At 40.5% G+C, this 22,780-nt stretch overlaps 1 protein-coding gene across 1 annotated transcript in view; it reads left to right on the top strand.

Annotated features, from left to right (window-relative positions):
- The first annotated feature begins 1,914 nt into the window (after positions 1-1,914).
- Positions 1,915-22,780, top strand: part of RAB15 (RAB15, member RAS oncogene family) — a 70,974-nt gene continuing 50,108 nt past the window's right edge. Inside the window, 1 exon segment of the mRNA XM_043988899.1 lies at positions 1,915-3,471. Coding sequence (XP_043844834.1) covers positions 2,700-3,471 — 772 coding nt within the window. The 5' untranslated portion in view covers positions 1,915-2,699.

The raw sequence follows: 22,780 nt of genomic DNA, 5'->3' as shown, positions 1-22,780 counted from the left end.
TATATCACCACACATGCCTGCATATGTATACATACATATGTGTGTATATACATATACATATATACACATACATTTGTATATGTACATCCATGCACAAAATAAATGCAAAGTCATTTTTGGGGGGGGAGAAACAACTGGAAAGTTCTCTTGCAGGACTGAGCCTTGAAGAGAGCTAAGTGTTCCAAGATATGGAAGTGAGAAGAGAGATTCTTCCATGTGTTGGCACAGCTTGTGCAAAGGCATGGAGATGGGGTGGAGTGTTCTGGGCTGCAAACAAGTCAGCTTGGCTAGAACATAGAGTACATGAGAGGGGTTAATGTGTAATCATTCTAAAAATATAAATTGTAGACAGACTGTGAGGAGTTTTAAGTACTAAACAAGAGCTTTTATTTTATCCTAGGGGTATTGAAACCAAAAAGTTTATGAACTGCTTTTTTTAGTAATATGTTTGGTGCATAGAATGGAACAGGAAAAGAACAGATGCATGGAGACAAATTATCAAGGTATTACAGTAGTCCAGACCAGAGATGGTAAGAGTTTGAAATAGAATGATTGTAGGAGGAGACATACAAGAGATTTTTATAGAGTACAGACGGTTCTTGCTTTATACAAATTCACATTACACAAATTCAACCTTAGGTAAAGAATTCTTTTTTTGTTTGTTTTTTTGGGGGGGCAGGGCAATGAGGGTTAAATGACTTGCCCAGGGTCACACAGCTAGTAAGTATCATGTGTCTCAGGCAGGATTTGACCTCAGGTTCTCCTGAATCCAGGGCTGGTGCTTTATCCACTGCGCCACCTAGCTGCCCCCTAGGTAAAGAATTCTGAAAGAAATCTGTATTTTTTTAAAAAACAACCCTATGTTAATTTTACTACACAGTACTGTTCTCTTTCTGCTCCTGCCTCTGTTTCTCACCTCCCCACCAAAAACAAAACAAAACAAAAAACCTCAAAGTGAAAGCAGAATAGATGCTTGATGCTGGATGGGAGCTTAGCTTGAGACCTCTGGTGCAAAGAGGAAACCTTTGCTGTGCTGCTCACATGTAACTCCTTGCATCTGTCTCCCTCCATCATTGGGTTGTACTCTGTTTCTGTCTATGTTGGTGTCAAGCTCCCACATGTCTGTTTCCTCTTGTTCTTCCTCCTCTTTTGGTCAGACTTGACATGGCTAGCCCCCTGTACAGGCCCTTACTGCCTCCCACCCTCTCCTCTGATGTGAGAAGGCAAATTTGAATTATGTCAAAACCACTTTACCTAGAAACCTGTGGAAGAGTCCACTTATATAAAGCAAGAACTGTCTATACTGTGTCCATTTCTAGTGATAATCCAAATGATACAGAAAAGCCAAAAAGAACCCAAAGTAGAACCCAAGGAGGTCATTAGAAAGAAATGTTAACAGATTTGAGATTACATAGGCTAGAGAAAATCAGCATGTGGAAGTCATGAAATCTTATGTAGAATTTCTAATAAGAATACAGGAATTAGTGGGACTAATCTGAAGTGGGATGAATTTATGTTAATAACATACAGAATTTCATGACAACACAAAATATTCTATTCAAAATGACTAATTGCCCCCCCCCCTAAAGGGTTCTTTCATCCAAGGAACTAGGGATATTTATCCTGGAGAAGAAAAAGATTTAGAGGGAACAAAAATCTGTTTTCAAGTATTTAAAGGGCTGTCACTTGGAAAGGGAATCATATTTGTTCAACTTAACCCCAGAGGAGAACTAGGAGCAAAGGGCAGAAGTTGCAAAGAGACCAATTTAAGTTTGATGGAAGAAAAAGCTTTTAAGCAATTAGACCTATCCAAAAGTAGAATGAGTGGCCTTGGAAAGCAATGGGTTCCCTTTCATAGGAAGCATTTAAGCCAAAGCTGGATGACTGTTGGATATTTTATAGAGGGATTCTTTATAATGTAATGGTTGGACAAGATGGTCCTTGAGTTAGTTCTCTTCCAACTACAAAACTAGGTAGATATGCATGTTACTTTACGCTTGTCTGATAAGCTACACTTGTTCTCCTCTAGTACAGATTCCTGGGGGGAAAAACAGTTCTAAGGGCCCGTCATTCCTTGTTGCTAAATTATGTCTTTAGGGATGCAATTCACTCTTTTCTGCCATTGGGGGAGGATAGAGGTAGCCAGTACATTGACTACAGTATTATCTAGAAGCCTGAAATAGGACATTTGCCTTCCTAAGCAACTAGAGAGAACAGAGACTGTTAGCAATAAAACAGCTCTATAGTATTTTGCAATTGTAAAGAGTTTTATGAGCATCTATCACTTTTGTGAAGCAATGAGCAGCATCCTTCCTATTTTAAACATGGAATTAACGTGGCATAGAAAGAATCGGAGGTTGGATTAAACACCAGTAGAAGCTTTTGGATTTTCCATAGCCTTTGATAACCAGATATGAACCCAAATAAGCCATGGTTGGAATCCACAGACATCCGAATAAGGATGAAGCCCTGCATACCTGCTCAAGCCATGTGGGTAGAAGGCTGAAAGGTCAGATTCTTGCAGATTGGTTTCAGTCCCAGGAGGGTTAGCAAAATAGAAATGGAGGTAGGTGTTGGAAGAGGGTTGATGAAAATGTAAAGCAGCATTTGGTAGGAACCAGAGCTCTTATGTATGCCCAAGGTTTTCTCCCCAATCCCACATCTGCGTCTTCTTTGGCGCTCTCATCATTTCTTCAAAAATGCACTTCCCCAGGGGGCTCCAAAATAGTAGAGAGGGGTGGTGCGCGGGCGGTCAAGAGGTGACTTCATTCTGTGAATCTGCACGCCACCTTCCCTCAGCTCCCTCGTCACCCCACTCCCATCCAACCTGCGCCCCTCCGCACTGTCCCTTCATTTCTCAGTCCCAGCCCGCCACTCTCTCAGCTCCCCCGCCCCCTCTCCCTGCGCTCCTCGGGGCGAAGAGGAGGAAGGGGCGGGCAGGAGCTGCTGCCGTTGCTGCCGCTGCTGCTGCTGCTGTCGCTGCATCCACCGCCGCGCCAGGCAGCCAGGCAGGCAGACGGGCGGGCATTTCTCCTCCCACTGCCAGTGCCAAGAGCGCGGAGCTCCGGCCGTGGCCCCTTCGCGGGCTTCATTCTCCTGCACCGAGGGGAGCCAGGACAGAGGCCCCCCGAGAAGCACGGAGCCCAGGCGGGGACCCCCGGCCCCCAGGGTCAGGACAGCCCCCGCCCGCAGCTGCAAGCATCCTCACGGGGCGCCAGCCACGATGCTGTCCGCGCCTGCGGCGGGAGCAGCTCCAACGGAGCAGGGCTAACCTGCTTTCCCTGGCCGGTGCCCCCCCCCATCCCCTCCCCTCCCGGGGCCGCCCCGAAGCCCCCCGGGCCCCAGCCATGGCGAAGCAGTACGATGTGCTTTTCCGGCTGCTTCTGATCGGGGATTCCGGGGTCGGCAAGACCTGCCTCCTGTGCCGTTTCACGGACAACGAGTTCCATTCCTCCCACATCTCCACCATCGGTAAGGGGCGGCGGCTGCGGGAGAGCGATCCAGAGTGGGAGCGTGTGGCAGGGGCAGCAGTGCCCCAGCTTGGGGAGACGGCCCCCCAGGAGGGGTGCCAAGGGGGCTGCTCCCTCTGCCGGGTAGCCCGGGAAGCGCTTCATCCGAATGAATGGATGGAAAGCTGGGTAGGCTCTTCCTCTCCTGCTCCCTCCCCGTGGTCAGCTGTGATCAAACCCTTCTAGGACTGAAAGGCTGGAGGTTGGAGAGAGAAATGCTTCAGTAATGGAAATTAGGGGCTGGTGAATCTGCCTGTATCTCCCTAGCTGAGCTCCTGTGGAGAAGAAAGCAATGATGCCATGAGCCCAAGAGAGAGTCATTCTTCTATTGCTTCCCTTCTTCCACACACGGCCTGCAATTTATAGGGCCCTGAACTTTATATCGTCCCCCTCCCCCCAGTGGCATTATTCAGTGTAGAGAGCATATTTTTCTGGAGACCAGACCAAGGGCACAAAAGATGGTGCTGCTCAGTTTGAGACTTTGGGTCGTTGGGAGGGGGTGGCATATCCAGTGCTTTGAATAGTTTACTGAGAATCAATCAACAAGCATTTAAGTGCCTACTATGTATCATTGCACTTTAAGAGGAGGCCCTGGGTATACAAAGGAAAAACACAAAACAAAACAGTGCTTTCCTTCAAGGATTTCGTTTTCTACTACAGGGAAACAACCTGTACACATACAAATTATGTGGAAAATAAATACAAAGTAATTGGGGAGGGGGATTAACAGTTGGGAACTTTAGAAAAGAAGGCCTCTCATAGGTGGTGATTGCATGAACTGAGCTTTGAAGAGATTCTAAGAGGTAAGGAGGAGTGCATTTCAGGCATTGAGGATAGTCTGTGCAGAGAGGCAGGAAAACTGGAAATGGAGTATTGTTTGTGAGGAATAGCAAGTAGGCCAGTTTGGTTGAAACAGACCTCAGATGAATGGGGAGTAATGAGTAATAATCCTGGAACCAGATTGTTAAAGGATCTAAATGCCAAATAGAGACATTTTAAGCTAGAAGCAATAGGGAACTACTGGAGTTTTTCTGAGAAGGTAAATGACTGCTTTGTAGGAGTATCACTTTGGCAGCTATGCAAAGGATGAATTGGAGAAGGAAGGAATGAAACTGGCATTTATTAAGCACCTACCTTGTGACAGGTGCTTTATGAATTTTATTTCATTTGATCTTCAAAACAGCCTCCAGGAGGTAGGTGCTATTCTTATCCCTATTTTACAGATGAGGAAACTGAGACACACAGAGACTAAGTGACTTGACCAAGGGTCCATTAGTATCTGAGTCTGGATTTGAACTCAGGTCTTTCTGACTCCAGCCCACTGTGCCACTTGGATGCTTGAAACAGAGAGACCAATAGTATGGGCAGGAGATGATAATGACTTGAAGGAAAATACATTCCATGTAGGAAGTGGTTAAATTTAAGATATATTGTGGAGGTAAAATTGATAATATTTGGCAACTATGTGAAGATTTGGCAGGGTGAAGGAAGGTTGAGAAGCAAGGAAAACTGTACCTTCAAATCTGGGTGACTAGAAGAATTGTGGTGCCTTCAACAGAAACAGGAAAGTTAGAAAGAGGTGTGCATTTCAGGGAAAAGATGAATTGTTTTGGACATGTTAAATTAGAGATACCTTCAGGACATCCATTTTAAAATGTATTTATTTTACTTATTTATTTTTGGCAAGGCAATGAGGGTTAAGTGACTTGCCCAAGGGCAGACTGCTAGTAAGTATCAAGTGTGTGAGGCTGGATTTGAACTCAGGTCCTCTGAGTCCAGGGCTGGTACTTTATTAAAATTTCTAACAGGCAACACTAACATTGGTATGGGATTGGAGAACAAGAGAAAAATTAGTGCTAATCTGGAAATCATCTGCCATAGAGATGATATTTGAATCCACAGGAGCTGATGAGATCACTGAGAAGGTACATATAGAAAAGAGAAGAGGTCCCAGGACAGAGCCTTGGGAGACATTCACAGTTATGAGGTGAGATACTGTTGATATAGAGATGAGCCAAGAGACAATTCAGAGAAGAGAGTGTTCAGTAGGCAACGGTGGTCAATTGAGTCAGGTAAAGTAGGATAAGGACAGTTTGGAACAAGGGGTTGAGGAATGATGGGACAAGTAGAAAGCTTTTTTCCAGGTTTTTTTGGGGGGGGCTTGGGGGGTGAGGCAATTGGGGTTAAGTGACTTGCCCAGGGTCACACAACTAATAAGCGTTAAGTGTCTGAGGCTGGATTTGAACTCAGGTCCTCCTAAATCCAGGGCCAGTACTCTATCCACTGTGCCACCTAGCTGCTCCTCTTTTTCCACTTTTTTGACTATGAAAGGGAGAAGAGATATTCTTATAGCACAATAGCTTGAAGGAATGGTAGATTCAAATGAAGGATTGGAAGACTTGGGAAGTAGCTATGGAATGTAGAGCTGGGATGGGGCAAGGGAAAGAGTTTGAATTACTGGAGCACATGTTATTAATTTAAAAGTTTTTTTTAATTTTTTTTTGGGGGGGGTGAGACAATTGGGGTAAGTGACTTGCCTAGGGTCCCACAGCTAATAAGTGTCAAGTGTCTGAGACCAGATTTGAACTCAGGTCCTCCTGAATCCAGGGCCAGTGCTCTATCCACTGTGCCACCTAGCTGCCCCTCATTATTCTTAACTTGGCAACCACTACCAACATGAATATTTCCTTATTGAAGAACAGAAAAAGAGGACTTTATATGAAACCCCAAATCTCTAAACAGCTTTTTTAAAAGAAAAAAAAGGATATAAAAAGTATGTTAGTATCAAAACTCTTTTGTTTGTTTCCTCTGAACTACCTTCTGTTCTCTTCTGTGAACTTTAAAGAAAATGTTTCATTGATCTCTCTCTCTCTGTCCCTCTCCCTCTCTCTCTGTCTCACCCTTTCCTTTCTTCCCCCTTTCCTTTCTCCCCCTCTTTCACATTCATCAGATTGAGCAAGGTTTCTTAAACTTTTCCAATTCTTGGCCAGAGAAATTTTTTATGCAACCCCAAGTATATAGGTATATACAATAGGTACACATAACCTTTTACTGTTGCCAAATTTTTCACAACCCCCACAGTTTTAGATAGAGATAGAGAAGAGGCAACATGATAATTGAATAGTGGATAGAGAACTGACCTTGAAGTCAGGAAGCCCTGAGTTCAAGTGCTACCTCTAAAACATACTGGCTCCCTAGGCAAGTCGCTTAACCTCATAGTAATCTAACTATAAAAGACCAAGCTTCTGAGAAGCTAGTCCCACTTGGTACAAGGAGTTTCTTCAACAAGGGAGTTCCCTAAACCTATGAAATCACAGGTCCTTATTCTTACTCTCCTCTCACCTCAGTTCTCTGAATTATTCCCTTTTATCTTTTCTTATAGCCCCATAATATTCTGTTACATTCATATCCCATAATTAGTTCATCCATTCTACAATTGATGGACATCTTTAGTTTTTGTTACAATAAAAAGTGTTGCTGTATATATTTTTGTACATATGGATCTTTTTCCTTCGTCTTTGATCTGTTCAGAGGGTATATGCCTAGAGTGATATGGCTGAGTCAAAGTTTGGGGACAATTTAGTAACTTTTTGGATATAGTTCTGAATTACTTTCCAGAATGGCTGGATCACTTCACAGCTCCACCAATAGCACATCAGTGTGCCTGTCCTCCCACAACCTTTCCAACAATTGACATTTTATTTTTTTTTTGTTATCTTTGCCAATCTGGTGGGTGGGAGGCAAAACCCTCAAAGCTGTTTTAAATTTGCATTTCATTTATTGGTGATTCAGAACATATTTTTTCATATGGCTGTCAATAACTTGGGTTTCTTCTGATAAGTTTGTTTTGTTTTGTTTTTTGGTGTTCTGACAAGTTAACAAGCATTTATTAAGCTCCTACTATTTATCAGGGACGATGTCAGGCACAAAGGTAAAAACAAAACAAAACAAAACAGCCCCTGCTTTCAAAGAATTCACAATCTGATGGAGGAGCGAACTTTCAAACAACCATGTACAAACAAGGTAGATACAGACCAGATTGGAGATGATCCCAGAGGGAGGGCACTTGTGTTAAGGAGGAATGAGAAAGACTTCTTGCAGAAGATAGGACTCTGACTAAGACTTGGTGGAAGCCAGAAGAATCCTGGAGGCTGAGATAAGAAAATGTTCCAGTTATAGGAGACAAACAGTGAAAACACTTGGAATAGGGAGCTGCAGCAAAAAAAAAAAATGTTAAAAATTATTTTTAGACATAATTAGAAAATACACGCACATATATGTATGTGTTTTCTAATTATGTATAAAAACAACTTTTAACATTCTTTTTTTTTTTTTGGCGGGACAATGAGGGTTAAGTGACTTGCCCAGGGTCACATAGCTAGTAAGTGTCAAGTGTCTGAGGCCGGATTTGAATTCAGGTCCTTCTGAATCCAGGGCCAGTGCTCTATCCACTGCGCCACCTAGCTGCCCCCTAACATTCTTTTAAAAAAATTTTCAGTTCTGAATTCTCTCTCTTCCTCCTTCTTTTCTTCTCTCCCTGAGATGGAAAGCAATTTGTTATAGGTTATACAGGTGCAGTCATGCAAAACATTTTTATTAGCAATTTAGTAAAAGAAAATACACATAGAAACATGAAAAAATAAAGAGTAAAAAGTAGTATTCTTCGATCTGCATTCAGACTCCACCAGTTCTTTCTTTGGAGGTGGATAACATTTTTCATTCCTTTGGAATTATCTTGGATTTATGTATTGCTGAAAATAGCCAAGTCACTCACAATTAATCATTGTACAACATTGCTGTTATTGTGTACAAGGTTCTCCTGATTCTACTCACTTCACTTTGCATCAGCTTATGTAAGTCTTTCCAGATTTTTCTGAAATCATCCTACCATCCAATAATCTAGGTACAAAATGATAAGGGCTTGCACCCTTGGTGGTGGCAGTGTCAGAGGAGAAAAGGGGGTATGTAGGATAGATGTTATACATCCAATCCAACCGATTGGAAATGGAGGAGGGAAGAATAAGAGAGAGGAATTGAGGATGACACCCAGGTTGTGAGTCTGGGTGACTGAGAAGATAGTGGTGCTCTGAACAATAATTGGAAGAAAGAAGGGATGGATTTTTTTTGGGGAAATATAATAAAATAACTGCCTGCTCTTAACCATTGACTGTTTTATCTACTGGGAAATGGTTCTTTTTTATACATTTGAATCTGTTCCTTATATACTGTGGATATCAAACCTTTATTAAAGATAAATGCTATGTCTTATTGGTTTTGCTTGTACAAACCTTTTCAATTTTATGTATTAAAATTGTCAATCTAACCCCTTGTGATCTCCCTATCTTGGTTTAGTCAAGAATTCTTTTCTGCTTTATAATGTAATTGGTTTTTTCATTTCTTTTTTCTTTTTTAAAATCTAATTGGTTTTTTACCTGACCATTTATATCTGGTTTATACATCCATTTATAGTTTATTGTAATATATAGTGTGAGATGTTGAACTAGTCTTAATTTCTGATAAAAAACTTTACTGTTTTCCCTCCAGATTTTGTTGAATAGTAGGTCCTAAATTTCAGTATTTGGGGTCCTTTGGTTTACTGAACACTATGCTATGGTATTCATTGCTTTTGGACCTTGCTTTGAGCTTTAAAAAAAAAAAAACCCAGTATCAAATAGCTGATGATTACTGCTTTGTAGTAGAGTTTGAGTTCTAGTATTTAAGGTTTTCCTGACTCCAGGCCAGAACTCTATGTATTGAGCCACCTAGCTCTTTTAAAAAAATATTGTCATGCCCAAACCATAAGCAATTGATATCTCTTCAATTATTTGTCTTTTTTTCTGTAAAGAGTGTCCTGTTGTTGTACTTATAAAACTTCTGAGCGTGTTTTAGTAGGTGGACTCCTAAGTATTTTATACATCATGTAGATAATTTTGAATTGAATTTTTTTTAACATTCCTCCTGCTGGTCTTGGTTGGTAATATTAGAAAGACTGATGATTTCTTTGGATTTCTTTATATCCTGCTACTTTGATGAAATTATTTTTTCAGTTAAATTTTAGTTGACTTTCTAGGATCCTAAATGAGAATTGTCATGTCATCTGCAAAATGTAAAACCTCAATTTCTGTTTTTTATTGCTATAGCTAGTATTTCTATCACAATGTTCAATAACAATGGACATCTCTCATTGTATTGATTTGTTATTTTATTTTATTTTGGTGAGGCAATTGGGGTTAAGTGACTTGCCCAGGGTCACACAGCTAGTAAGTGTCTGAGGCCAGATTTGAACTCAGGTACTCCTGAATCCAGAGCCAGTGCTTATCCACTGTGCCATCTAGCTGCCCCTCTCACTGTATTGAAAAGGACTTTAGTTTATTTCCATTAAATATAACACTGGCTCTTGGTTTTAGGTAAATAGTCAAAATTTATTTATTCATATGCATTTTGGTATTTTGAACAAAAACTAATATTGGATTCTGTCTTTTCATTGTTGATATAATAATGATTTTGATTATTTTGGTTATTAATATATTAATCTATTTATATTTTTTAAAATATTGAACCAGCTTTGTATTCCTAGTATAGATTCTACCTGGTTATAATACACAACCTTTTTGATGTGTTCCTGTGACCTCTTTGCTAATATTTTACTTAAAATTTTTCTGTTAATATTCATTAGAGATATTGGTTTATATTTTTCTTTCTCTGATTTGTTCCTACTTGGTTTAGCTATCAAGACCATATTTGTTTATGGAAGGAATTTTTAGGATCTTTTATTTTTCTGTTTTTGCAACAGTTTGTGTAATATTGGAATGAATTTTTCTTTGAATATTTGGTCAAATTCACTTGTAAATTCATCTGTTTTTCTCCCCTTTGGCAGTTCATTTATGTCTTACTCAATTTCTTTTTCTGACATTAATATTCTCTATTTGTTGGTCAAATAATCTGGGTAGTTAATTAAAAAAATATTTATCCATTTCATTTAAATTGTCAATTTTGTTGGCATAACATTTAGCAAAGTAGCTGGGCATGGTGCTGTAAGCCTATAATCCTGGCTGCTGAAGAGACTGAGGCTGGTAGATTCCTTGAATGCTGGAGTTCTGAGCTGCAGTAAGCTAAAGTCAGTCAGGTGTCTATACCATATGGCTAGCTTCTGGCAAACTTGTCCACGTTAGAAAGAACAGGTTAATAAGAGATCATTGGTGGGGTCAGGCCCAGCTTGGGCAAGATAGAGATACCCATTCTTCCTCACCTCTCCCCAGCCCACAAAAATTCAGTAAAATAGTTCCTAATAATATCCTTTATTTCTTCTTTTGTAATGAATTATTTAAAAAAAATTTTTTTTTTTTGAAACTGACATTTTGGTTTTACTCTCTTTTAAAATCAGATTAGCTAATCATTTAACTTTTATTCTATTCTAATTTTTCCCCTAAAAGTTAGCTTCTGATTTTAGTTGTCAGTTCAGTGGGTTATTTTTTTTTTTGCTTTCAATTTTGTTAATTTCATATTTTTTATTCAGAAGTTCTATTTTGGTGTTTTAAAATTTGTTGGTTTTCTAGTTTTTAAAATTTTCATGTCCAATGCATTGATTTCTGTTATCTCTCTCTCCATGTATACACACACACACATACATGTATTCACACATTTATACACACACACACATATATATGTTGTTGATAATGAGTATATATGTATAAATTTTCTCCTCAGGACTATTTTGATAGCATGCTAAAAGTTTTGGTATGTTGTCTCATAGTTGTCATTTGATGAAATTTTCTATTTCCATAATTTCTTCCTTGATTCATGAGTTCTTTAAGTCCAATTAATTTTAACCCTTTCTTATTTAAAAAAAAATTTTTTTTGACAGGGCAAACGAGGGTTAAGTAACTTGCCCAGGGTTACACAGCTAGTGAGTGTCAAGTGTCTGAGGCCAGATTTGAACTCAGGTTCTCCTAAATTAAGGGCTATTGTGCCACCTAGGTGCCTCTAACCCCTTCTTTAAAGGCACTTGAATGAATGTATATTGTTCTTACATTATGGCCAGTAAAGAATATGTTTAATATTTCTATTTTCCAGCATTTCTTTGTGATATTTTTATGTCCTAATATATATATATTCCTTTTTGTTACAATTCAGTAACAACCAGAGATCTATCATATCTGACTTTTCTAAAATTCTATTCAAGTTCTGAGCTCTTTTCTTGTTTATCTTTTTTGTTAGCTTTATCTAAATGTGAAATAGGTACATTGAAGTTCACACGTATTTTAGTTTTATTGTTCATTTTCCCTAAGGTCTATTTACTTTTCCTTTAAGCTTTCAATTCATATATCTGATATCTATATATTTACCTTTATAATAAAAGTAATTTTTAGTAGTTTGATATGATATTGAACAAGTAAATTAATCTAAATAGCAGTGTCATTTTATATTGGCATGACTAAACTATGAACAGTCTTACTTTCCTGGTACCCATAGGATTCTGGTTTGTCCTGTTGTCCAGTCTTGGAGTGGATGAAGAAGCATACTATTATTTCCCTTTGGATTTAAAAAAAAACATTATTTGATCTGGTTGGCAACCTTTTTAGATTTTTGCTGGATTATATATGAAAGAGCTGCTGGGAAAAATGAAAAAGAGCTCTACTATTGCCTATCATGGAACCATTTTAGTTGGAAGTCCCTATTTACATAATGCTTTAAGTTTTGCAAAGCACTTTCCATGTATTATTTTATCCTTAAAAAACCCAAACCCTAGAAAGTAGGTGCTTTTATTAACCTCATTTTACAGATAAGGAAACTAAGGCTGACTAAGCTTAAAGTGATTTGACCAAGGTCACACTGATGGCAAATGCCTGAGAAAGCTTTCTGGTCATTCTGACTCCAAGTCTAAGACTGTATCCACTGTGCTGTGCCTAGCTCCTTACTTGTACCCCATGATATGCCATGAGTAGGGAGATGGGGAGCAAAACACACACACACACACACACACAGAGGGTGAGAATCTAAAAGGGAGTGTTGAGTGTGAAAATGACACACAATAGTAGCTAGCTTGCCTGGGTATTTGGCAAAAGACTGAAGCAGTCTATTTTAAAGGAGGATAAGGAGAATGGAAGAGTCTCAAGAATATTTATCTAGTCCAGAGGACGTGGGTAAAAAAGATCCATCCCTGAGAATTCATTATTTTAAAAATCATTGTTGTGATATACCTTTTTAAATAGACCATAGCCTGGTAGTGCTAACAGGACAGGGCTGTGGTGTCATGACCATAGTGGGTGGAATATTTTCTTTCCCCAGCCCCTTCCTCACTTCCCACCCCCGCCCCCAACTTCCCCCCATGAAAATCTTTTGCTGCCTCTTAAGTCCTGTGGATATAGAAGATGAAGAACATCTTTACTGTTCTTGAGACTGTAATTTTGCCTATAGCCTCCTCTCTCAAATCTAAATAATACCTGGCACACAGCAAGTCCTTCATAAATGTTTATTGTTCTTTGTTTTTTTTTTGTGAGGCAATTGGGGTTAAGTGACTTGCCCAAATTCACACAGCTAGTAAGTGTTAAGTGTCTGAGGCCGGATTTGAACTCAGGTCCTCCTGAATCCAGGGCCAGTGCTCTATCCACTGTGCCACCTAGCTGCCCCCTCAACATTCATTTTTATAAGATTTTGAGTTTCAATTTTTTTCTCCCTCCTTCCTTCCCTTCCCCCCTTCTTAAGACAGCAAGCAATCTGATAGAAGTTATAGATTTACAATCATGTTAAATGTATTTCCACATTAGTCATGTTGTGAAAGAGGAATCAGAACAAAAGGGGAAAACCACGAGAAAGAAGAAACAAAAAACAACAAAAAAGTGAAAATAATGTGCTTTGATCTGCATTCAGACTCCATAGTTCTTTCTCTGGGTGTCAATAACATTTTCCATCATGAGTCTTTTAGAACTGTCTTTGATCATTGTATTGCTGAGAAGAGCTAAGTCTATCATAGTTTATCAACACATAATGTTGTTGACTCTGTGTACAATGTTCTCCTTATTCCTCTTATTTTAAAAGATTTTTAAAAATATTAATTTTGTTAAATTTTTCCTAATTACATTAAAAAGGTTTTATTTAGCATTCATCTTTTTAAAATTTTGAGTTCCAAATTCTCTTCCTGCCTCCTGCCTTTGCCCTCCCCCTAATGAAGGCAAGAAGTATGATATCGGTTACATATGTGAAATCATATAAAATATATTTCTATATTAACCATGATATGAAAGAAAAAACACACAAACAAGACAAATAAAGTGAAAAAGTATGCTTCAATCTGCCCTCAGAATTCATCAGTTCTTTCTCTGGAAGTACATATCATTTTTCAAAATGAGTCCTTTGGAACTGTCTTGATCAGAGTAGCAAAGTCTTTCACAGTTGGTCATCATTACAATATCGCTGTTACTATGTACAATGTTCTCCTGGTTCTGCCCACTTCATTTTGCATCAGTTCATATGACTTCCTAGGTTTTTCTAAAACCTTCCCCCTTGTAATTTTTATACTTGCCATTCTTCTTAGGGGTATGCTCAAGTAGCAAAATAAGGGGCTAGAAAAGGGTTTCATGATTTCCAAGGCCTGCTGTTTTCTCACTTGGGAATGAGGAAAGAAATAGCTAAGTGGATAGGTAGGGTATAAAGGACAGAATACAGTCTTGCAACAACATGTTATCTCTTAGCACTTAAATAATCTCAAAGCTATTGTTTTCTAGATTAGGTCTGACCTTTATGCATTAGCGGTGCCAAAAGCATGGAGCCATTAACTTTCTAGGGACAGCTGAGTCATCCTGCTGAAAGTGGGATTTGAGATGAATCTTGAAGAAAGACATGGAAACCAAGAAGGAGAAGTAATGAGGGAGAGCATCCCAAGTATGGCTGATGGAGTGCTATGTGTGTGTGTGAGGAACAGTCAGTGTTCAAATGTAGATGCTTGATGTAGATAAAGCATGTGAATGGGAATAAAACATAAGAAGAGCCAAGTGGGAAAGATTTTAAATGCCAAGCAGAGGATTTTTACATTGGATCCCAGAGGTAATAGACACTGGAATTTATTGAATAGGGAAGGTGACATGGTCAGACCTGTGCTTTAGAAAAATCACGTTGGCAGCTGAGTGGAGCTATGAAGAGCAGAAGAGACACAGGATATGATCACATATTTCTTTAAGAGATATAGGATGAGGGGCAGCTAGGTGGCACAGTGGATAGAGCACTGGCCCTGGAGTCAGGAGTATCTGAGTTCAAATCTGACCTCAGACACTTAACACTTACTAGCTGTGTGACCCTGGGCAAGTCACTTAACCCTCATTGCCCCGCAAAAGAGAGAGAGAGAGAGAGAGAGAGAGAGAGAGAGAGAGAGGATATAATCATATGTATTTAAATATGCATTATTTGAAGTTATGATATGGTTATTGGTTCCAACACAATAGAAATGTGTATTGCTAATTTAAATAATGTAGCTACTTCAGGGAGAATTCTTTTTTTTGCACAAATTGAACCTAGCTGTTCAGACTCATATTGGCTTCTATAACCTGTCACAATGTACCTCCAATATACCTTTCCAGATTATTGCATGTACCCCACAAATTCTATATTCTAGCTGTTTGCTGGTCAGCTTACATAATGCCATTTGTCTGGGCCTGGTGCTGATCAGTCTCTGGGTAGTTTCAAGCCCAAACTGGAAGGGAATGAGATACTTATAATCCATGTAGGAGTTAACAAAAGTTTTACTTAGCCATAGCAGGAGAAAGACATTCAGAGCAGTGAAAGGATGTCTATCCAGGATATAGCCTCGATTCAGATAAATGTTCTCTCTTGTGTAGATGTTGGTCATTCTGCTGTTATGTGATTAGAGTCTTGAGGGAGCTCTTCTCTACTCCTGTCTTAGCTGTTTTGTACCCAAGTGACTGGGAAGCTCTATCAGTAGCCCCAGCCTTAGTCCCCTGAGTCAATTAAATACTGAGGATAGATAGATATCTTTTCAGGAAAAACTAGCCTAATTTACAGGGAGAGGGACTTACCATATTGTTCCTACCATGCCATATCACTTGGTGGTAAGGCCCTAAATGTCTTCTAGAGGACTTTCTACCACTGAAGCGACTTTAGGGCTATTACTGCAAAATCCTGGACTCAAGAACCCTGATTTTGCAGCACAAATAAACTAACGGGTGGAAATGCAAAACAAAAGACAACAAAACCCAACCCCAAAGAATGGAATAACCTTCAGTGGAAGTAACTGAATACAAAGACCAGTCATCCTAGGGTTTTCACCTCCTTTATTCTAAAAGATCAAATCCTTTATTTAAACCATATGTGTGATGGTGATGATGATGGCCACGATGTCCAATCTTTGCAGTTCACAGTGATTCCCTTGATCTATAGAGACATCAATAAACCAGAACAAATGACACCAGGAATGTCAAGGGATCCAGAGGGGATTGTGCTACTACCTGCAGAGTCACAGATCCTCACCATAGGTTGGGTGGGGGTGGGGTGGGAGCAATCTGTAGAAGGGTAACTAAAAGAGCCTTTTCCTATTGTACATATCCTGTTCCACTGTCAGGGTTGAGACTGAAATTTGCCCTCCTGATCCCCCTTGATGCTAGTGCATCTATTCTCTCTATTGATTATTTCCAGTATTCTCTATGTAACTTACCTGCACATAGTGGTTTGCATGTTGTTTCCCTTCATTAGACTGTGAGTACCTTAAGCGAATCTTTTTGCTTTTCTTTGTATCTCCAGAATGTTGCACAATGTCTTGCACATAGTAAGTGTTTAATAAATCTCGCTGACTGACAATGACTTAGTGTTTGCTGATCCACCATCCAGGGCCTTCTGCTTCTTTAGAATACCATGGGGGGGGGGGAGCAGGTAGGTGGCGAAGTGGATAAAGCACTGGCCCTGGATTCAGGAGTACCTGAGTTCAAATCTGGCCTCAGACACTTGACACTTACTAGCTGTGTGACCCTGGGCAAGTCACTTAACCCCCATTGCCTCACCAAAAAAAAAAAAAAAAAAAAAGAATACCATGGGGGATTGAAAGGGATACCAACTCTCTCTCCCATTAGAGACCTCTAAGGGAATTCTTCTCCTTATTCTGGAAAGGCTGGGTGGATATTTTGATCTTCCCCTTTTTCTACAGAAAGCAAGCATCACCTACCCCCTTCCACCTTCCCCACACATACACACACACACTTAGTTCTTTAAGATTTCCCTGGGGAAAAGTGGTCCAATAACAGCTTTGTACTATGGTGGCAACAAGGTGGATGGATCAGTCAGTTCCAAATTATAGTAAGGAAAGGGGTTATCATAGGCCTGCCTTTATTATTGCCCGTTTCATTGCCAACTTTGCTGTGGCATGTGTAACTGCCCGCTGCCACAGCCATTGTCTTCAGCCAATTTTTCTCACTGCCCTGCACCCCCCAACCCATACTAGGGCCTCAGTGCTAGTGCCACCCCAACCTCCCTCACAGGTTCCCCCACTGCCCCTGCTGCCTGGGCCACCATATTGGTGAGGCCAGGAATAGCCCTAGAGCTTGGTATCTTTCTGTTATTGGTTATCCTTTTCCTGCAGGAACTTCTTCCTGCTGCCAGTTGGTCTCTATGAAGGGACCCAGGAGCTCCTGGTATCTCTCTCTTTTTTTTTTTTGAGGCAATTGGGGTTAAGTGACTTGCCCAGGGTCACACAGCTAGTAAGTGTTAAGTGTCTGAGGTCAGATTTGAACTCAGGTTCTCCTGAATCCAGGGCCATGCTCTATCCACTGTGCCACCTAGCTGCCACTGCTCCTGGTATCTCAAGTTCACAAGGGAAGGAGAAAGGGAGAGAAGAGGAAAGAGGAAGAGAGAGTGATAGAAACAGAGGGGTGAAGGGAGGGAGGGGAAGGGCAAGAGTAGAAACTGATATGGGATGGATTTAGGGTCAAATTGATTAAGTCATCCCAAAAGAATTACAAGACTCAGTGACTCAGTTTCCCAAGTTTTATTGCAATACTGTGAGTGACCACAGGGAGAGCATCATGGAGGTGTCTCTCAAATAGGGAAAGAAAAGACAGTTATATTTATAGTATGGATAAATTGATTATCAGTCTCATAATCATCTCCACTTTAGGGAGGTACAGGGGAGGGCTTGCCCTACTCATTAGAATAATCTCTACTTTTGGGAAGTACAGGGGAGGGTTTATCCTAATTTGGAGTTCCTGGGGTCCTAAGCCAACCACCAAGGCAGGTAGTTTTTCAGTGGAGGTGTGTGTTGGGGGTTTACCCGTCATAAGGTGAATCTGGGGACAAATTTGGCCTTTTCTGTGCATGTCACCTTTTCATTCCCATGCCTACTTTCAAAATATTTTCATTTATCAGTTAGAATTTCTATACCCTGTCTGTGTATCTTTGTTATAGTTAAGGTCTCTATGACCTGCCTCTTTATATTCTTCTTATGAGTGTTAATGTGGTTAACAAGAACCTAGGCCCTGACTTGTATTAATGAAGACTCAAGTCTTGAGTTATCCATTAACTGGGGTCTGAATCCCTCTTAGAACTCAGATCTAAATCAGAGCTTGGATCTTAGGTTTTTCTGTTAACCCCTCTTTTGCTTCCTACATCAGAAACTGTCCTTTTTTTTTTTTTTTGCAGAGCAATGAGGGTTAAGTGACTTGCCCAGGGTCACACAGCTAGTAAGTGTCAAGCGTCTGATGCTGGATTTGAACTCGGGTTCTCCTGAATCCAAGGCTGGTGCTCTATCCACTGCACCACCTAGCTGCCCCCAGAAACAGTCTTTTTTTCTTTCTTTTCTTTCAATACTTTTTTTTGGGGGGGCGGGGCAATGAGGGTTAAATGACTTGCCCAGGGTCACACAGCTAGTAAGTGTCAAGTGTCTGAGGTCGGATTTGAACTCAGGTACTCCTGAATCCAGGGTCAGTGCTTTATCCACTGCACCACCTGGGTGCCTCCAGAAACAGTCTTTTAAAACTTTATATTATGGTGTAGCTCTACTCTTGTCTGAGGTACATTTTTTTTAATATTGCTAATTCTGGAAAGGTCTAAGGGTTGTGTATGCTGTATTAAAACACAATAAAACAAAACACTTCCAAACAGTCCCTTGAGCAATTTTTAGACAATATGAAAATTCCAGGGCCACAGTTATGGGCCACTCCTTCACAGGCTGGATATGCCCATCTGGGCTTATAGGACAGCTCCGGCCATCCATATTCAGTTGGTAGGGGGAGGCACCCCATCATCCCATGTGGGTTCAGAATAGGCAGCCAAGCAACAAGTATTTAGTAAGTGCTTGCTAGGTGCCAGGCATGGGACTAGGTGCTGGGGATACAAAAAGACAGTCCCTGTTCTCAAGGAGCTAATGTTCTGATGTTGTATTCAGTCATTCAGTTGTGTCCAACTATTTAGGACCCCATGGACCATAGCACACAAGGCCCTTTTATCCTCCACTATCTCTTGAAGTCTGCCCCAGTTCTTGTTCATCGCTTCATACAGAAAGGCAAGACATAAAAGGAAGTTAATGCGTAGGGGTAGGGGGTGTGGGTTGGGTGGGTAGGAGCACATATGCGTGTGTGTGGGGGGGGGGTGAATTCTGGAGAGTCAGTAGTATAACCAAGAGAGGAAAGGAGGATGACCAGCCTTGGCTCCTTCCCAGAGTGGAGGTTCTGAAAAGACTGTACCAGTGGGAGAAAGGCTCTGGAGTCTCCCAGTCAGTCCTGGGATGAGAAAGGGCCACATATTGAGGGAAGTTTCTTGCTGAGAAAGCAGCTGAGTCATGATGACTTATGATGATGGCTGATGATGGTGAAAGAAGCATAGCCTGGAGGGGGAGAAGAACCAATAAAAGTTCAAACAACATTTTTCAAGGGGTTATTTGCCCCCCCTTTTAAAAAAATTTTTTACTGTTTTCTGATGTTAAACCTAGGACCAATTTAATATTCAGTTTTGCCACTCAAAGGCACCATCCAAGAGTACTCAGCAAAACAGCCTGTTGGGGACTGCAATTTGTTGAATCATTCAATGAGCAAATCTCTTCTCAAGTGTTAACAATGTTTGGGGCCTTGATTAAAATTGGGTCAAGGGGCAGCTAGGTGGCACAGTGGATAGAGCACTGGCCCTGGAGTCAGGAGGACCTGAGTTCAAATCCGGCCTCACACACTTGACACTTACTAGCTGTGTGACCCTGGGCAAGTCCCCCCCCATTGTAACCCCCATTGCCCCACCAAAAAAAAAAATCGTGTCAAAAGAAACCAGTCTCATATTAATATTCCCACTAGTGGACAGGAACAGATGACTAGTCCCCTGAAAATATGTTTTCAAACAAAAGAGGGAAAAACCCATCAAAACAATAATAGTTGATGTTGGAACAACAGTTTCCATAGTACTTTTTATACATTTCAGAACAGAAAACCAAACTTCTTTTCCCATTTACAAACAAATCTCACTGTAAGGTTGACCCATCCTTTGGGGTTAAAGTTCATTACCCATTTAAAAAACCTTGCGGGGGAGGGACAGGACAAAGGGGAGGGGTTATTTAAGACTTCCAAAAGAAAAGCCATTCCTCTTAAACCATCTCGAAACCAAGGTGTCAAATTTACATTTTGTTTTTTGGGGTTTTTTTGTTTGTTTGTTCCTTTGGTTTTTTGCAGGGCAATGAGGGTTAAGTGACTTGCCCAGGGTCACACAGCTAGTAAGTGTCAAGTGCCTGAGGCTGGATTTGAACTCAGGTCCTCCTGAATCCAAGGCCAGTGCTTTATCCACTGCACCACCTAGCTACCCCAAATTTACATTTTAAAATAATATCCTTAATATTTATAGCTTCTGGGTTTCTTTGGGGTCTGGCAAAGTATCTTTCTTCATCCTTTGACTTTTTTTAGCTAGGAGAAAAGAAACCCCAAATTTTCTAACCCCAAAATTCGATCCTACCCTGCTGTTTCAAAGGTAAGCTGAATTCCCACCAGAAGGCCCAACCATCAGTAATTTAGCTAGTAGTCCATCAGATCACTAGTTTCCAAAATTAAAATATGTATTTTTAAAATTCAACCAATAAGTGTTTACTGTAGCTATATTCAGGATAGAGTTTTCAAGGACACAGCATATTCATTCATATTGGGGTTTAGTTATTGAATTGTCACAGTTTAGTCAGTAATTTCCTGGAGGGGGGGGGGTCACTATAATGGACCAGAGCTAGTACCAGAAGCAGCAAAAAAAGAATGAAGGCCACCTGGGGCTCATTTTCCTTGAATTTGGCCATTCTCCATCTACACAGGTCTTGAGTTGGGTCAAATTCTGGTCAGGCCCCAAATAGTTTAGGTCTAAAATTGAAATGAAAAGAGAAGACAGTCAGGTAGTGCAGTGGAGCACCCGCCCTAGAGTCAGGAAGACCTAAGTTCAAATATGACCTCAGACACTTCCTAGTTGTGTGATCCTGGGCAAGTCATTTAATCTTTTTTTTTTTTTTGGTGGGGTAATGAGGGTTAAGTGACTTGCCCAGGGTCACACAGCTAGTAAGTGTCAAGTGTCTGAGGCTGGACCTGAACGCAGAACCTCCTGAATCCAGGGCCAGTGCTTTATCCACTGCGCCACCTAGCTGCCCCCAAGTCATTTAATCTTGATTGCCCCCCCCACCCCAGCAGAAGCAATCTCAAAATAAAAAAGAAATGAAAAGAGACATCTAACAGCAGAAGATTTACTTAGCCATAGCATGGAAGGAATGTTCATCCAATTTCAATTGACTTTAGCTATCCATGTTGATATTGCTTTTCCTGCTAGTTTATATGCAAAGCAACCAGAAAGGTAGGTCAATGGCCTGAACCAATTAAATCTTGAGGACAGTTTATTATTATTATTATTATTATTAATAATAATAATAATTTTTTTAGTGAGGCAATTGGGGTTAAGTGACTTGCCCAGGGTCACACAGCTAGTAAGTGTTAAGTGTCTGAGGCCGGATTTGAACTCAGGTACTCCTGACTCCAGGACCAGTGCTCTATCCACTGCACCACCTAGCTGCCCCTAGTTTATTATTATTATTATTATTATTTAATTTTTAATTTTTTTTTAGTGAGGCAATTGGGGTTAAGTGACTTGCCCAGGGTCACACAGCTAGTAAGTGTTAAGTGTCTGAGGTTGGATTTGAACTCAGGTACTCCTGACTCTAGGGCCAGTGCTCTATCCACTGCGCCACCTAGCTGCCCCAAGTTTATTATTTTTTAAAAAAATTTTGAGGACAGTTTCGATCTTTTTTTTTTTTCAATAAAACTAGCCTACCCTCCATAGGAGGAGAGGGATAGCATTGTGCCTTAGTATTTTGAGGTTAATACGATTGACAGACATTTCATCTCCTGCTTTCCATGCATTCTTCCTCACCTCTGCCCAATAGAATCTTTAGCTTTTTAAAAAGCTCTACAGCAAGCTTATCTTGTCTCCCACAGGTGCTAATTCCTTCCCCCAAGAAGTTACTTGGTATATATTTTGTCTTTAATTTGTTACATACATATTGTTTCCTTCCAGTGGAATGTAGCTTTTTGAGGGAAGGGATTACAGTATCTTATTTTTCTCTGTATCTTTAGCAGCTAACACCGTGGTGGGAGCACAGTAGGCATTTAACCCAAGGCCATTATTAACACTTCACACCAGTATAACCCCCAAAGCATGCTACCAGTATGACCAATATGGAATCTGTACCCCTTTTCTCTCTTTGGGCCGGCTGAACTCATGCTGGCAGGTCTTGGTGGGGCGGGGCAGAATTCCTAGAGTTGGAGAACAGCCACGAATTCAACTCTGTGGTTTCTATTCAACTCTCAGGACCCCAGAGGTAACACCATTGTAATGAGTTCCAGAGCCCCCACCAATGTGCATTACACAAAGCATTCAAAATGACATCATTAATGAGTCAACATAAAATATTTACCAGAGAAAGTGCAGGAATAACTAAAACCTAATAGCCTCCTTACTCATAAACATTTCCCACCAATGTACATGGTGGCCATAGTGGGGAGTAGTGCAAAGTCAGTTTGGGTAACTCCCATTTAAAAAACCTGTTTAAAACTTTGATTATATGGCAGTTAGCCTGCATAATGTGGCTGTGCCCATGCTCAACAACCCCATCTCCCCATGATACTCTAATAAGGGAGGAACTAAAGTAGTCCTAATCCCATCTCTTCATAATTACATTGTTGTTGTTGTTCAGTCATATCTGACTCCTTTTCTTGGCAAAGATACTGGAGTAGTTTGTCATTTCCTTCTCTAGCTCAGAACTTCTTAAACTG

The sequence above is a fragment of the Dromiciops gliroides genome, chromosome 2 (assembly GCF_019393635.1).
Source record: "Dromiciops gliroides isolate mDroGli1 chromosome 2, mDroGli1.pri, whole genome shotgun sequence".
NCBI lineage: Eukaryota > Metazoa > Chordata > Mammalia > Microbiotheria > Microbiotheriidae > Dromiciops > Dromiciops gliroides.
Note: the sequence above shows the minus strand (reverse complement) of the source record. Positions and strands in the feature narration are given on the sequence as shown.